The sequence below is a fragment of the Uloborus diversus genome, chromosome 9 (genome assembly GCF_026930045.1).
Source record: "Uloborus diversus isolate 005 chromosome 9, Udiv.v.3.1, whole genome shotgun sequence".
Classification (NCBI taxonomy): domain Eukaryota; kingdom Metazoa; phylum Arthropoda; class Arachnida; order Araneae; family Uloboridae; genus Uloborus; species Uloborus diversus.
The window spans coordinates 120990598-121007118 of record NC_072739.1 but is presented as its reverse complement, the minus strand read 5'-3'; the positions used below and the strand labels follow the sequence as shown (position 1 = coordinate 121007118).

The following is a 16521-nucleotide window of genomic DNA, read 5'->3' as shown; positions in this document are numbered from 1 at the left end:
ACATGCCCAATATGGTCCGACATTGAGCTAATTAAACTTCTGATGTTATCCTGAGGCAGATGGACCCCCAAATTTTGAACAGCCTCCTGTAAATCTTGCACAGAGTAGCACGACGACATCTGGCGTTTTAGCTGATCCCATACATGATCTATAGGGGACAAGTCAAGGGAGCAGGCTGACCATGGAAGAGTCTCAAAAGGATGTAAGAAGTCTTGAGCAACTCTAGCTGTATGCGGGCGAGCATTATCTTGTTGGAAAATTGCTCCTGGGATGCCATTTAGGAACGATCCTATTGTGGTTGTAGAATGTCATTAACATGACACTGGCCCACTAAGGTTCCACGTACTATAACTAGAATGGACCAGTTATCATAGGTTCTAGCCTCCCAGACTACTATGCTTGCTGTACGGGCAGTGTGCCGTGCGATAGAATTGGTGAAGCGGTACCTTTCTCCAGGGTGCCTCTACATCCATGCGCTGATACTATCTGACACCAAAACGAATCGGGACTCATTACTGAGCACCACTTTTAGCCAGTCAGTGACATCACACATCTCTCTGGCTTTGCACCCTTGCAGACGCAGCGATCATGTTTTGGTGTTGAAGGGATTACACTAAAAGGGCGCTTGGATTGCAGATTTACTTCCACAAGACGTTTTGAAATGTTTCGGGGAACAACTGCTACTCCTGCTGGTGTGGTGAAACAAGTCACTGCGGGATCCACGAGCACTTGCTGCACGATCCTTACATCCTTTCTCCGCGTTGTCTTCCCGGTCGCTTCAGACCCAGTTTTTTGCTCGTGGGTACCATCTTGTGTCCACTGACTCCAACAGTTTCTAACAGAACACTCCGAATGGCTCACCTAGGCAGCAACACGGCTGATCGATGAGCCTGCAATTTTCATGCCGATTATCAAACCACCCTCAAACTCGCTTTACTGTGAGAAACGATTTCTAGCTCACCTACCTGGTATCCTTCATTCATTAAGGTTATCTGACAATCCTGATGTAATCGTAACATTTAAAAATTTTAAATTATGCATTGGTTTATATAGCACCTTTTCCCGATTTCATCGATGCTGTAGGTTAAATGGTCATGTGCATTGACACCAAACTTGGATCATTTGCATATCAGATGTCACTCTTCTTACATGCAAAATTTCATGATTGTACCTTTCTTCTTTCTTGGGGCGCTATTTTCAATGTCCTTGAGTGTATTAAAAAAAGAAAAGAAAATCCAAGTTTCTAAAATGTATTTAAATGCAATATAATTGTAGGAGGCTCCAGGCCTTAAGGGGTTTCCAACATAATTATGATAGCTAAAAATGCTCACATTTAAGATAGTACATGATTTTCTTCTCCAAAGAGAAAATTTCACCAAAATGAAGAAAATTCAAAAAATATTTTTTCTTTTCACAAAATGATGACCCAAAAATAACCTGGATCAACTCCTGAAAATATCAACAAAAGCGTGATCTAAATTTGGGACACATTATGGAGAAAAAGAAAACACTTATTTCAGAAAAATTAAAATCATTTCACCATTTTTTGGCATGTAGCTTTTTATTACACCTTCTCAAATGGCTAGTGTGATTAATTATTCATTGGTAAGCTTCCATTTTCTCCAATCTAGTCCTCTTTATAGGAAATTTTTATCTCTAGTGAAAGAGGTTACTAATAGTCAGTGGTACAACTTGGATGCTAGAAATAGAGAGTATCACTAGAAATAGAGTTCTACAACTAGGAAAGTGCAAAATGTGAAATTTAATTTTTCTCAAAAAATAAAGCTGTATTATTACAAGGAAAAAATATCTTGATAAAATGTTGTTGCATTAATGAGAAAATTGAAATTAAAACAAAGAACTATTTCATCTTTATCCGTGAAGCGGCGTCCATCGTAAATATTGTGTTACTTCGCCAGTGTCCTCTGCTCGATTTTCCGTGTTTGAGCTTTCATTTTCTTTTTAAAATATTTTTTTGAAGTATGGAAGAACAAATTAAAAGACAGGTAAGTAACTATTTACTTTAAAGACTAATGTTGCTCATTAAGTTTATTTGGTTGTTTAAGTTCTACACAGTTGAAATGCAGAAAAGAAAAAGCATCTGTCAGGGTTCGTACGGGTCATGGAAATCCTGGAAAGTCATGGAAAATTGAAATTTTCAGTCTAAGTCATGGAAATTTATTTTCAGTCATGGAAAAATGTTCTGGGAAAAAAGTAACAGTAGCTAAAAAAAAGCATTAGAAATCTTGAGTGACTTAGTATTGCACCATGAAAGCTATTTAAACTGAAAAATTGAACGATCTCAAAAAACATTGCATCCAAGTTCGTTTCCATCACTCCTAAATCTTTATTTTAAGATTTATCAGAGTTTATCTCAATTTGTTGAAGGTTTTGGACAATCTTTGGTCAGGCGATAGAACACAGAAATCAGGCAATTTTAATGCTCAAAAACAGTAGTGCCCAATATACGGCCCGCAAAACTAATCCATGCGACCCACTGGTACGTTCAGTGTCATTATTCAAACATGTTCTGGAATTTCTGAACCTATTAATTTATATATGCATTTGAAAATGTACAAATAAGTAAACAAGTACATTTAAATCAAAAGATTTATTTACTATGAAATGTTTTTTTAAAAAAATAAATATCTGGTTTAGAAACATGAATTTACTAAAGAATGTGGCTTTATTTTAAAGAACCAAAAAATTGTCAAGTTGACATTAAAAGACAACTTTTGAAGCAAATTTATTGAAACTTAGTAATGATTCATTCAACCTTTTCCCCAATCATTATCATTCTGCCTGTTTAAAAAAAATAGTCGCCATGTTTAAGCATCATTCATTGTAGTTTTAACTTAAACTTATATGATGAAAACAGGTAAGAATTCAGTTTTTTAGTTGTACACTGATATTTTTTCAATCAGACAGTGGCATTCACATAAAAGTTTTGCTAATGCTCATTTCCAAAAAAAAAAAAATCGTAAGTTTGATATTAAATAGTACTATTCTCTTCGTGTAACCAGGTCATGAAAATTTTCATGAAGTCCTGGAAAAGTCATGGAATTTTTTCATCCAAATAGAGTATGAACCCTGATCTGTCTATGCAAAACATTCCAAAATAATTTGTTTCTTCCTTTAATTGAATTGGATTTTTTAAATTTATCATTCATAATATTCATTATTAGGGTAATTGCTGAAGTCACATTGAAACAGTCAAGTTTTTGACATCATGTTTTTAAATCTTGTTATAGTCAGACTAAAACTCAAAAACTCAAAATCTTAGATGCATTATTTTAAACACATAATCATACTTTTAATTGCATTCTATGCAATTAAAGCATATTTTTCCGTTAGCGCATTTTAAATTTTGACGATTCTTTTTCGTTCCATTTATTGCCGCAATGTTTGGTCAAAGTTACAAAGAAACTTTGTTCGACGAAGCCATACATTATTTTGTCATTTTAATGGACTTCAAAACATTCCATTAAAACAATTTGTTAAATAAAACTTTAAAAGATTCATTAGAATGTAAATTAATACACAAAAGGAACATATCGAGTCAGTAAAAACAAAAGTTTCTTTAAAATGTGAAATTAAACACGAGAAGCAAACATTTGCTGCAACGTAAGCAATGTATCTTTTTTTCTCACCCAGTTAGTAGAAAGTGAACACATAGCCAAGTGCCATCAAAGCAATTGTATTTGCCGCAGTGGAAAAGTATACGTCAGTTAAAAAAAATGTATTCTAAACTATTAAAGGGAATCATTAATTATTTTTAATTGTAATCTAAGTAATTAGTAAGCATTTGAACATAGAATGTAATTAATTGTACATCTCAGAATACCATATACTGCAATTTTCTGTGTCAGAGCTGCTTGTTCTGCAATCTTAGTTCCTCTTTTCAGCTCATTCTGCTATTTGCAGTGCTATGTTTTAAAATTAAATTTTTATTAGGAGATACTATAGCAATGCATATTTTCACAAATTATAACGCTTCTTTATCGTTGAATTCTTTATACACAATAAAAAAAAGCTTCGACCGAACTTCCCAGTAGCAACACGTTAACTTGAAGCATTATTCCACGTAAACATTACAGTGGCTCCCAAAAGTGTTCGTACACCTACGACTTTCAATGAAATAGACTCTTATCCATTGGTTAGAATTAATATTTCGGAATAGGTACTTTATTATAAGATCTATGATCTATTTTTAACAAAACCACATGAAAATTTTTAATAAAACATTAAAACATATTTTTTAAAAAATCAAAAACCAAAACGTGCCGGAAATTTTATCTCACAAAAGTCTTCGTGCACTTTGAAAAAATGTCAAAAAATTAGTAAATAATCTAATTTTTTACTAAGTTATTATTTAGTAGAATATCCAGCAGTAACAACAACAGCTTTTAAACGTCTGGGAATAGATTTCATTGTTTTTTCTTTCTTTTTTTGTGCAATTTCTGAGTAAGTGTTCAGCCGCACCACGAGTCTTACTGTTTCTAATTCGCTTTTCATTTCAATGGTGTATTTTCGTAATCTAGCCACCAGATGTCTCCAATTATGTTCCATTAAGTTTAAATCTGGCGATTGAGGAGATATTTGTAAGCATAAGGACAAATTTTGAGGCACCAAACGCGAACGCGTGCTTCTTATCGCTATCTTGACAAAAAAACAAAGTTGTTTCCGATTACCACATTTCGGGCTAATAGTTTAAAATTGTTTTTTAAAATATTTAAATGAACAGCATAATTCATTATTTCACCAAAAAATTCCAAATTTCCAAGTCCTGATGCTGAAATGCACCCTCACACAAGAACACCTTCACCGTCCTGATTAACTGATCCAACTAAGTTCTTAAGATTTAATTCCTCATTTTTTTCTTCCATTTACAATCATACAACAATTTAACCCAAAATGCTGAATTTATTTTGATCTATAAGTAAGACGTTGTTCCAAAACGTTTTGAGCTTATTTATCATTGATTTTACAAGGGAAAGCGTAAGCTTACCGTTTTTCGCACGAACAAGAAAATTTCTGCGGGAATAGGTCCCATTTAATACAGCTAATCATAAACCTTGGCGAACAATTTTAGGTAAAAATTAAACGTAAAATGTTTCATTCAATTCTGCAAAAACTTTTTCAGTTCTGAAATGTGTATTTTTCATGTTTTTTTTAACTGTAAACCTCCGATCACGCTTTGTTAACTTTGCCATTTGACCTTTTCTTACCTTGTTTTCGATCTGATTCTTGTCTTTAAAGCATTTTATCAAGCACTTCACTATAGAATGGTGTAAATTAACCAATTTAGAGACATTTCAAACCAATTTACGGCTACTGTGAGGGGAAAAAATCAAATTTCGAATCGTGTTTGTTGTTTTCTACACATGCCTGCCATTTTAAAATAATAAGCAGAATATTAGGGAATAAATACACAAAAAATCAAAGGCAAATGACTTTATAGTATCATTACAATGCAAAAATAACAAAAAACCCGCATATGATAATTTTAATTATGAATTTATTCGAAAATATCTCAGTGTACGATGACTTTTGTGACATGTCTTTTCTCTGTCTCTTCGTTTTTCGACAAATTTCAAAAAATAAAATCTGGCAATATTTTGAAAAAAACTACTGGGTTTTATTCAGAATGGCATAGGAATGGTGTGAAAAAAAATTGGACTTCATATTCGAATTCAGTTTTGCGTTATTTTGGTTTTGCTACAAAATTTCAAGGTGTACGAACAGTTTTGGGAGCCACTGTATCTGCCAGTTGCCAACAGCTATGGAGCAATTCTTAAAAATGTATTTTCACTACAATAAAAACTATGAAAATAAAAAATTAAGAAAGAAAACCATAAATTTCTTTTCTGATCAAACTAATGCAGTTCAACTTGATCATACTGCACTGCTATTACAAAATAAAGGCTGCGTAAGAATTGAGGTTTGTTTACATTTTCGTCGCTTCACGTTGGTCCGTCGCAAGGTAATTTGACGTAATATTCCTTGAGCGGTTTGCATATAGATCAATAATTTATTGTTTTTTCATTTTTACAACAACTTCGAGTCAAGATATTTTAATATTTTAACCATAAAACATTTCCTTGTTCATTTCTGCTGCTTTTTCATTTTGCACTTCCATCGTGATATGGTTGACTGTCCCATGGACTATAAAAGATTTAAATGTCGCAAACCCATTTTTTCAGGAGCACTATGGCACTGATGATTTTATTTATTTATTATACTTTTAATAATAGTATCTGATATTATAATAAATTATATGCCAATATATGCAGGGGTCTGGCCAGAGGATATTTGGGTCCGTTAACGGACCCTTCACAAAAATCCGATCAACCAAAACGGACCCTTCACAAAAATCCGATAAACAAGATCGGATCTTTTACAAATTGTTTATTGTAAGAGCAAATCTGAAAGTAAAATAACGCATATTTTTGTGTATAAACCGATAATTTTTTGAACCGTTTTTTAAGTCAAATTAGAGGGATCAGATTATACAAAATCGGCTAATTTTGAAAAAAAAAAAAAAAAAAATCGGCACTCTTGCGATGCTCCTTCAAGCGATAAATAATAGCTACTGCCAAATAAATATAATGGTTGTTTGTTTTATCACAGCTAATTAGCAACGGTCCTGTTGTAAGCTTTTCTGAAAAGGCATTGGTAAGCACTTTTCTCCCCTCTCATGATTTAATAAACAATAATAATATGTATCTGCGAAATGAACTTAGAACTGCAAATGGATAGTAAGGGTGGGGGGAAAAATATGATCGCTTCAGATAGGGTTAACAACTTCAAAATTATCACCACTTAGCGTCTGCCGTTGAACCTTTATAATGACTTGATTAGAAAATATTCTCGTCATTTTACGAGTTTGTCAATATTTGCGTTTTTACGGTGGGTGCGATGTTTAATTGCTATTTTGGGAGAAAATTATATGGGTTTTGATTTTTCGATGCAAACAAGGATGATTAACTTTAAATAAACTCTTTTAATTGCAGTTTCTTTTTTCATTAGATGTCTACATTTTGAAAAATGCAATCTTTTAACATCTGATATGAGAATCATATTTTGTTCTTTTTTCAAGCTAACTTCGCATTTTTAGGATGCAAATAAATGAAAAGTCTTTTTATTTCTGTTAGAACTCTCATTTCAAGTTTTTAAAGCAAAATTCCATTTTCTGTTATTAAGTCAAAAACTAAAATGCTGTATAGATGGTTTATTTTATTTATTTATTTATTCTTCTTCTTCTTCTTATTTTTTTTTTTTTTTTTGCTTCAACTGTGTCCACAGATATTAATGAAATGTTTATCATAGGACTCTAAAATGCAATTTAAAAATAATTTTATCAAAAATATTTCTTTCACAAGCCGTTTTTTGTACTTTTGATGCCTTCACTACAGGAATCCGATTTTTAGAATTTTTGATGATTGTTACGCTTTGTCAAGAGGTAAACAGTTAAAACCTCTTTTTATTTTTGTTAAAATCACGGAATTTATAAGTTTTAAACGAAATTCTGTGCTTTTTAAGAGTGTCTTGGGTCAAAAAGTTAAATGCTGAACCCTATTCTGAATTTCATTTTATTAATTTATTTTTTTGTTACAATTATTTTAAATACTGTACCGAAATATTTCTGTATAATTTAACATAATGTAGAATGGTAGATAAATATTGATACTTGAGAGAGCGATGTCCCAACCCCCCCGCCCCGCCAAATATCAGACCACTCCAGGATGATTTTCTCGACATAAAAGAGGAAAACACTCAACTTTAAGTTTAATTGATGCAATTTGTGCCACCTCTATATTCTAAAATTTCGTTTTAACAAAAAAAAAAAAAAAAAATTTTTTTTGCGAAATTATTCGATTTTTCACAAAATTATTTGATTTTTCACAAAATTAATTCATTTTTCACAAAATTATTTGATTTTTCACAAAAAACGGACCCTGTGAAAAATCCTGGACAGACCCCTGATATGGCTCTAAATAAGTAGTGTATTTCATAGAAACTTCATTGCAGACAGCCCTAAAGACCAGTAATGAATTTTTAACCCTTTTCTGCTAAATAAAAGTCCTTTTCAAACTCAATGCATTTTCTTATAATGATGTTTGTGAATAAGCTAAATCAAAGTTACCGAATATATTCATTAAATACTTTACCATTGAAAAATATGTCATTTTCTGGACATGAAATCTGCTTTTAAGTTTTGGACACCTCACAGTTCAACTGATCAAATGATGCAATATGCTAAAATTCAGTTTTGCATTCATGCATGTTTATTTTTATGTGTATGAATGATTTCTCTTTTGTATTTTTTTAATTGAGTACAATTCATTTCAGGTCCAACTTTTTCCCCAGCTTCAAAAAATCCAAGCTTGGCTGCACAGCAAACTGCCAGTCAAGGAATAAATCAACCACTTATTCATCCTAGTGTTGTGTGAGTACCTTATGCATTCCTTTAATGCTACAGTTATTGAGTAAAGATTACATCATAATCTGTCAAAACAATGACAGATTCAGGAAAACTTCATTGTGTTTTTTAAGTTTAGGAAGACATGCACTCTCAATATTTTAGTGGAACTCCAAATGATGATTATATACACATCTGTCATGATGCGTCGCGTTCAATTTTGAAGAATTATTCAGAAACCCAAAAAGATAACAATCTAGGCCGTGGAAGTGGAAGCATCGCAGCCGCACATAACCTCAGATCAACGACTGCCTTGAATGCCCAAAAAACATAAAAATTTAAAAGACTTACCCCATGTTGAATGTATGTGGACGATAGGAATGAAACATATCAATTACCGTACATTCTTTATTTCATGCTAAATTTCGAAGCAGACCAGATATGACAGGACTTTTGTATGGTGATCACCAGGGAAAAAATCAAGCACTTAATAAAAAAACACAAATCCACGGGCGACATACTTAAAAGTTCAAAAAGAAGAAAAAAAACGTGGAGATGGAGCTTGCAAAGTTCGTTAAAAATCGGAAAACGGGGAGTTCATTTGCATGGTTTGTAAAACATTCAAATTAAAATGGGCGCAGGACGGGCAGTTCACTTTGAAGATGGTGGGGTGTATTTAGGGATGAAACAGATATCAACGATGTCAGTTGCAGGCCAAGCCATGCCGAAAAATGGCGCATCAGTTAGTAATCTCCATGGTGGCGGTGTTGAAATCATCATACAGTTAAAATTTGATAACGATATTTGAAGAAATAGAGCAATTCTATACTTAATTTGTGTGAATAAATTTCAAATAACATACTTTAAAATTGGTATAAGTTTTGATATATTGACCAAACATGTTCTTTTTCTTTTTAAGGCAAAATTTGCATCATCCTGATTCAAATAGTTCTTGGCCAGACACAGAATGTGACCAGTCACAGATGCAGAAAAATATTTTAAAGTGGGAATCAGATGAGCATTTAGGCTTACTTTCTACTATTTCTCCTGTGCTGTATGCAAACATAAATTTACCACATTTAAAAATTGAATTCCCAGGTAAAATATATGTTTTTATGTTAATTCATTTAAAGCTTTTTCTCATTTTCTCTCCTCTGTTGTAATTTTGTTTTTAAAAGGTTGCTTACTGTTTTTTTTTTTTAATTTTTTTTAAAGAATAATTTGCATAAAAATAAAACTGAAATGATTTTTCCTCATATTTTTATTTTATGTATGCTATTTTGTTTTGAAATGTTTTTTTTTCTGTAGCAAATTTCTGTCTAAATGTGATTTGCATGCAAATTTATGTTGCTGTTTTTTTTTTTTTGGGGGGGGGGATAACTAAATGAATAGGCTGCAACCAGCAAGCAGTAGATATTAAGTCATGCAGGTTAAGTTTTAGAGAACTTTCTGGAGGTAACTCCGGAGCACAGTTCTTTTTGCTTCCTTGCATGGAGTAAAAAAGTAATGTATTCATGAAACATTTCCCTCACAAATTTCAGCCTAATTTCCTATTTCAATCACCGAAAAAGTTTTCGCCTTTTTTTCCTCTTTTTTTTGTTACGCAGATTTTATGAACATAAGTTATTTTTCTCTTTAATGCCTCTCAAAATATCCAAGGCTCCATTCATTTGTTTAGTTTTTCACTATTTGGCGAGAGTTGGACACACATGCTTTCTGTTTGTTTTTAATATTTTATTGTTGTTAATTAAATAAGTTTTTATTTGCAAAAGTTTTTAGTTTGCTTCTTTAAAGGAACAAGCATTTTTTAAATATTTTGACCTTCTTTTGGTGCATAGAAGGTAAAATTTTAGCATAAAACCAAAGTAATAAAACAAAATGCTAACTAATACGACATCATAAATAAACAACTATTTTGCAATATATCACAAAGTTGGCGACAAATTTGGTGCCTAAAATGAGATGCCAAGTAGTGTGAGTTTGTTGATTTGGTTAGATTTCCATGGAACTGAAATATTAAAAATTGGGAATATTTCTATTGTGAGCCTTGGTAAAACTTTTTCCTGCATATATTTCAAACACACTCAGTGGCTCAAACACACTCAGGGTTTCCAATAGAGCTAGACTGCCAGAATCGTACACTTAAAAAAAAAAAAAAAAAATCTCACCACAAAAAATTTTGATCTGAATTTTATAGTGATTCTGTCTTGCCTGTTAAGTTTAATCATTAATTCCAAGTATGCAGTCAACTCAGTTTTTCATCCCTTCAATGGGTTGATAAAATGTGTACCAAGTGTGTTTGGGAACTTAACACTTGTTATTTATATCTCTCTCTTGGATATATTGGATATTAAAGATAAAATTAAGCTCTTAGCTTTAAATTTGGGATCACTAAATTATTAAAAATATTTTATGAAATTTTGTATGCATATATTGTTTACTTGTACCATAGAGCAATTATTATTTGCAATGACATCACTTAAATCACATTTTGGGCATAAGATATATGTATTTTTTGTTTCTATAATATAATCAGAGGTGGCAAATACATATATTTATAACAGTTCATTCTTTTTGGGTTATAGCGTGGACAGATAGAGTGAAGCAAATTGCTAAAATATGGAGAAGTTTACCACCTGAAAAACGGCAGCCCTACTTGGTAAGTTTTTTAAATATTATTGTTATTAATATATTTATTTTAATGATAAAATTACATTTAAGCCAAATAAAACTAGATAGACTTAAATGAAACTAGTATTGTAAAATGCGAGTGAGAGTGCCAGTAAAAGTGATCAAGCTCTCTTCTTCACCAGTCAGTAGCAGATTAAACTTTTGGGAGCCCCTTTTACGACTATTTTTAACAAAAGAATTTTTAAGAAACATGTATTTATTAATACAGTAGACTCCACTTAATGTGATCAGTTTGGAACACTGATTTTGCTAACTATATATAAAAAAAAAAAAAATACAAAATTTGATGAATTTACTAATTTAAGTCATACATACTGAGTTTAAAAAGAAAATGAAAACTCAATTTATGTCTTGTGTATTTCTATTAAAACATAAAAATTGTATATAATAAAAAAATAAGTAAATGAGCAATTGCTCATGCTCTACTATTTCTCAGCAACTCATTTAGAAATTGCTTTTAGATAATGAAAAATCATTCATTAAAAACTACTGAGCGCATTATTTTTCTAAGACACTGTTTTGTACATGGGCAGTAGTGTTTGTGATCAAAAATTTCCTAAAACTTTGGGTTACCGTTCCCGAAAATTTTGGGCAGAAAATACATTCTAGAACTAAAATATATATGAATGAAAAAAAAAAAAATCTTTTGAAATAGATTTTTTTTTTCAAGTATTTTAACAGTTTTTGTATGCATATTTAGAGAGTTTTTGTTTTGGGGACTTGGAGGCATGTCAAGCTTCATTACAGTTTCAGAAAATTTCGCATTGTCTTCAAAAAGTTTTACTTGAGTCCGCTAGCACCTCTGGGTAAATTAACTATTGTGAATAAAAACTGCTGAAAACAGATGAGATGAACTGAATAAAATAGTTTGTTTCATATGCATTTCACTCTCTTTGGAGGCCCTTATGTTGTTGGGATACATCGCAGTTGCAACTTATGCTCTATTATAAATCTGCCACTGTTTGCAATTGTATGCCAAATTGCAACCACTACAAATTTCTTTAAGTTCTTTCATCTCTTCAAGTTTGAGTATTAGCGACCATGCAAAATATTTTATTGAAGTAATTATTTGAAAACAATTTAAAAGAATAATTTTAACTATTTCATGTTCATTCCAAAACTAATCTGTCGTTCTTTATTCACAGGGTTCGTACGGGTCATGGAAATCCTGGAAAGTCATGAGGGGAAAAAGTATACAAATTTCAAACCTGGAAAAGTCATGGAAAATTAATACTTTCATTAAAAGTCATGGAAATTTATTTTAAGTCATGGAAAAATGTCTTTGGTAGTAAGAAAGTAACAATAGCGAAAAGAGTGCTAGAAATATTGAGTGATTTCGTAATCTTGCATGTAAATTGAACGATCTCAAAAACAAATCCAAGTTTTGGAATCCAATTTCATCCGCTTCTGTAACAGCCACTCGCCTATTTTTGTTATGTGATTTTACTACTGGGGCATCACTAATTTTGAATTCACCATTATTTTCAGCACTTCTTATACTTTATATTCTGTAGTTGTGGACATGCACATTCTTGATTTTGCCACGCACCCTCAAAAAGTGTAATTCAACTGAATCCGAGTTCGTTTTAACTACTTGTAAAAAATTCATTATTAAATTTATCAGAGTTTATCTCAATATGTTGAAGGCTTTAGAAAATGAAGACTTTAGTCAGGCAATATAACATAGAAATAAGGGAATTCTAATACTATAAATCAGTGGTGCCCAACATACAGCTTGCAAAACGGAGCCTTGTAGCCAACTGACATATCTGGTTTAGAAAAATGAATTTACTGAAAACTGTGGCATGACTTTGTCAAGTTACATGGGTGATTAAATACACTGTTGACAACAAAAGGCAATGTTTTCATGAAGTGAATTTATTATTGGAAACTTGGTAATGACTCATATAATTTTTGTCCCATTCATTATATTCTGCCCTATTGATTAAATATTTATTAGACATTTAAGCATCACAGTGTATTACATTCACTATATTTTTACTTTACTTGAATTTATATGACAGAGGCAAATAAAATTAATTTACTAGTTTCTGCAGTGTGCACTGATATTTTTTCAGTCACAAGTAAATACTCCAATGAGGTAGTGGTATTCACGTAAAAGTTTTTCTAAAATCCCTTTCCGAAAATTGGCAAGTTTGACATAAAATAGTATTATATTCTTCGTATAACAAGGTCATGAAAATTTTTATGAAGTCATGAAAAAGTCTTGGAAAAGTCATGAAAATTTTTTGTCCAAATTGCGTATGAATTCTGTATTAAAAAACAAACGCTATTTTGCGATTCAAAGCTAATAAATTTTTATTTATTATCTAAAAGGCTGACACATGTCTCCTTGTGTTGGATTTCTATTTTTTAGCTTTGTGTAGCTAAATCTGTTCCTAGTATTAAATCTAATCAGTGGTTGGAACAAGCGGGCTACAAGTAGCAACACTACTGTAGTAGCTACATGTTTAGTAGTTTGTAGTTTAGCACACTACTTTTAAAAAAAAGTAGTGTAGTGAGTAGTTCGATTTTCAGGGGTAGGGATTTTTCAGGGTCAAGTTAAATTTTTCATCAAATTTTTTTTTTATTATAATTCATTTCCAAATGTTGATCTGAAAATGTGTTGCTAATAACTTTTGAAATTGATATTTATTTAAATTTATAGGCAATTTTTTAAAAGAAAAATGGGAACCAATAAATTTTTTGTAGGAAATTATCAATTTTAGGCCAAGTGTGGGATTTCTAAATGGTTTTTTATTTGAATAAAGGATTTTGTGGTGCATGTGGGGTGTGGGTTATAAGTGCAACGTTTTAGTAACAAAATTTCAAGTTACTAAAAAAAGATTTTTTTTTTTCGATTTGGCCTAGCATACAAGTGTTAGCTTGTACTTTCAGACATAGGACGGCAAGGGTTGCCGTTGTTCAAATTATATGAAACTTTTTTTCACAATTGTTTTGACACAAGAGGAAAAATATTAAAGGGTATGCAACTTGAAAAATCAACTTTCATATTTTGCGGGGCAAGTGTTTATGCTTTTTATTTACTCATTTTTTTGAAAAATAGCAAAGTAGCGGCTACATTTCAAAAGTAGTTTGTAGTTGCTACATTAAAAGAAAGTTGTTGTAGTTCGCTACAAAAAAAAAGTTTTTCCAGGCACTGAATCTAATGAATGTCAACTGCCTGTCGTTAAAAAATTGCCCTCTATAAAAATTATTATGTGACACAAGTTTTAATTTACACACTTAAATCATTAAAGATCATAATAAATTTTCAAATAATTTCTAAAAATTGTTTTTGTACTTAATGTAGTGTCGCTTGATTTAATTATTTCAGTTGATTCAGTTAGTAATCATTTTTTAAATTAGCTTCAGTAGAGGCATTTGTACTTCTAATTTACTAAACTGAGTATGTATTTAAAAGTTACTAACTATTAATATCATAAATATTCTTTTCTAGCAAAGAGCAAGAGAAAATAGGGCAGCATCAAGGACTCAAAGATCTAGTAGTACTGTAAGTCTTGAACTCTTTTATAATTTTCAATAATTTTGTGTGTGGGAGGCTTTTCTAAACATAGTTAGATTTTAAAATAATGGTTTTCTGTGTTGTCTCTAATGAAGGAAAATATAATTAGCAAAAAACAATTACTGTATGCCACTAGTTTTAATTTAAAAAAAGTTCTTTTTTCTGTAAACCAGTACCCATTTTTTTATGTCGCTGAGTAGAAAGGTTCTTTTAGCACAAAAATGTGTTGTCTTAGTCTTTCAGTTCTGATACTTTTTTGTAAAGTCGAAACATTTCATTTACTGATCACTTTCATGGAAATATTAGTATTTCAATTATATGTTTAATTTGCAATGCTTTTAAATTTAAACCCAAATATTATGCAGTTGCTTGGTAGCAGTCCTATGTTATTAAATATCTGAGATTGCTTTATTTAATGATATTTATTAAAGTAAAGCTTCCAGTTTTCAACAATGAAACATTTTAAAGTTTCAAATGTGGTTGCTAAATACTATTGAAGACTACTTCATTTGTTACTGTCTTAGTCACTTTGTTGTACAGAGAGTTCCAAAAGTGAGCATACCACCCCCCCCCCCCTCCAATATTTTAAACAATACGCTAGTTATGGTTGAAGGTTTGTTATACACAGTTACCTTGAAGTCTTATGTGCCTGCAGAACACCATCTATAATGTATCACTGCTGAATTCTTTGCAACGTTGTCACACATGTTTTGTGGGCAAACATGTCCAAAATTCAGTCAGTAGAGCAGCCAGAAATTATCTTCTGGGTGGGTTTTTTTGGTCATAATTGCCCTTATATGCATACCAACCAACTTGATTGGATTGGCAATATGTATTGAAAGCATGGGTTCTGAGAGAGAGGTTGTTGTTACTTATACCACTTGGATACTCGAGCCCAAGTAGTGATGCTACTCATTTTGAGGCAGATAGGCACAGCTTCCGTTTTTCAAGTACCAATTTAGGTGGAAGTCCGATTCAGCTCAGACAGCACATGATAAATGGCAGCACCATCTATTAACATTTCGATAATTTAGAACCAAACCAGAAGCCAAACAACTCCTGGTTTAGGACCCTCAGAGGTATCAATTAATTCACTTGAAGGATTTTGTGGCCACGAGCTTGTTTAACATTCCCCAGTCACTATTAATGAAGATGGTGGATCTTTGACCATCTAGGATCAAACCCAGTACCCTCCTTTCGCAATTCCGATGCCTTACTGATCAGGCCATCACAGCTCCAGGAGGGAGGTTTTGACCCTAGAACCTCCCCCTTGCTGCAGGGGTCGAAGTAGTCCTATATATCCTATATTTCCTATACTTTCAAAAAAAGCATCAAAATCGTCCTATATTTCCTATATTTTTCAAAAATGTCCTATATTTCCTATGTTCCCGTTTTATACCAAATATATGTTTTAAAAAGAACGGTAAATAAACTTTCTGACATCGGATTTTTGCTGAAAGTACGTGCCCAAACGAATTTCAAATTAAAGAACTCAACTGACTAAATTCTGCTACAGGCATCATCTCTCATTGGCTACAGCAATGTGACGTCACTCTATAGTGGGTGGAGTTTCGAGAACTAATGCTGAAGTTGGTTTTAGAATTTTGCATTTGGGGGGGGGGGGGGGAGGGGCAACAGCCGTTTGTTTCGTTTTCCATCATGGTTTCCGTTGGTATAATTTTGCGTTTAGTGCATTTTCTGGACGGAATGTTCTAATTTTCTTTTTGCAATCTTTTCTTTTGTGGAATTTTGGGATCGTGGAATGGTTAGTTCCTTATGATGTCAAAACGTAGTTTGTTGTAATAAGTAGAATTATAATGGCAAAATCACATCGCTTAACAACATTTCGTGTGGAGCTGTTGAACCAGGAGGACATTAATTC

At 32.0% G+C, this 16521-nt stretch overlaps 1 protein-coding gene across 1 annotated transcript in view; it reads left to right on the top strand.

Annotated features, from left to right (window-relative positions):
• Nucleotides 1-16521, top strand: part of LOC129230464 (histone-lysine N-methyltransferase 2C-like) — a 176472-nt gene that overhangs the window by 59993 nt on the left and 99958 nt on the right. The window contains 4 exon segments of the mRNA XM_054864865.1: nucleotides 8353-8449; nucleotides 9342-9520; nucleotides 11008-11081; nucleotides 14574-14627. Of these exon segments, the coding sequence (XP_054720840.1) occupies nucleotides 8353-8449; nucleotides 9342-9520; nucleotides 11008-11081; nucleotides 14574-14627 (404 nt within the window).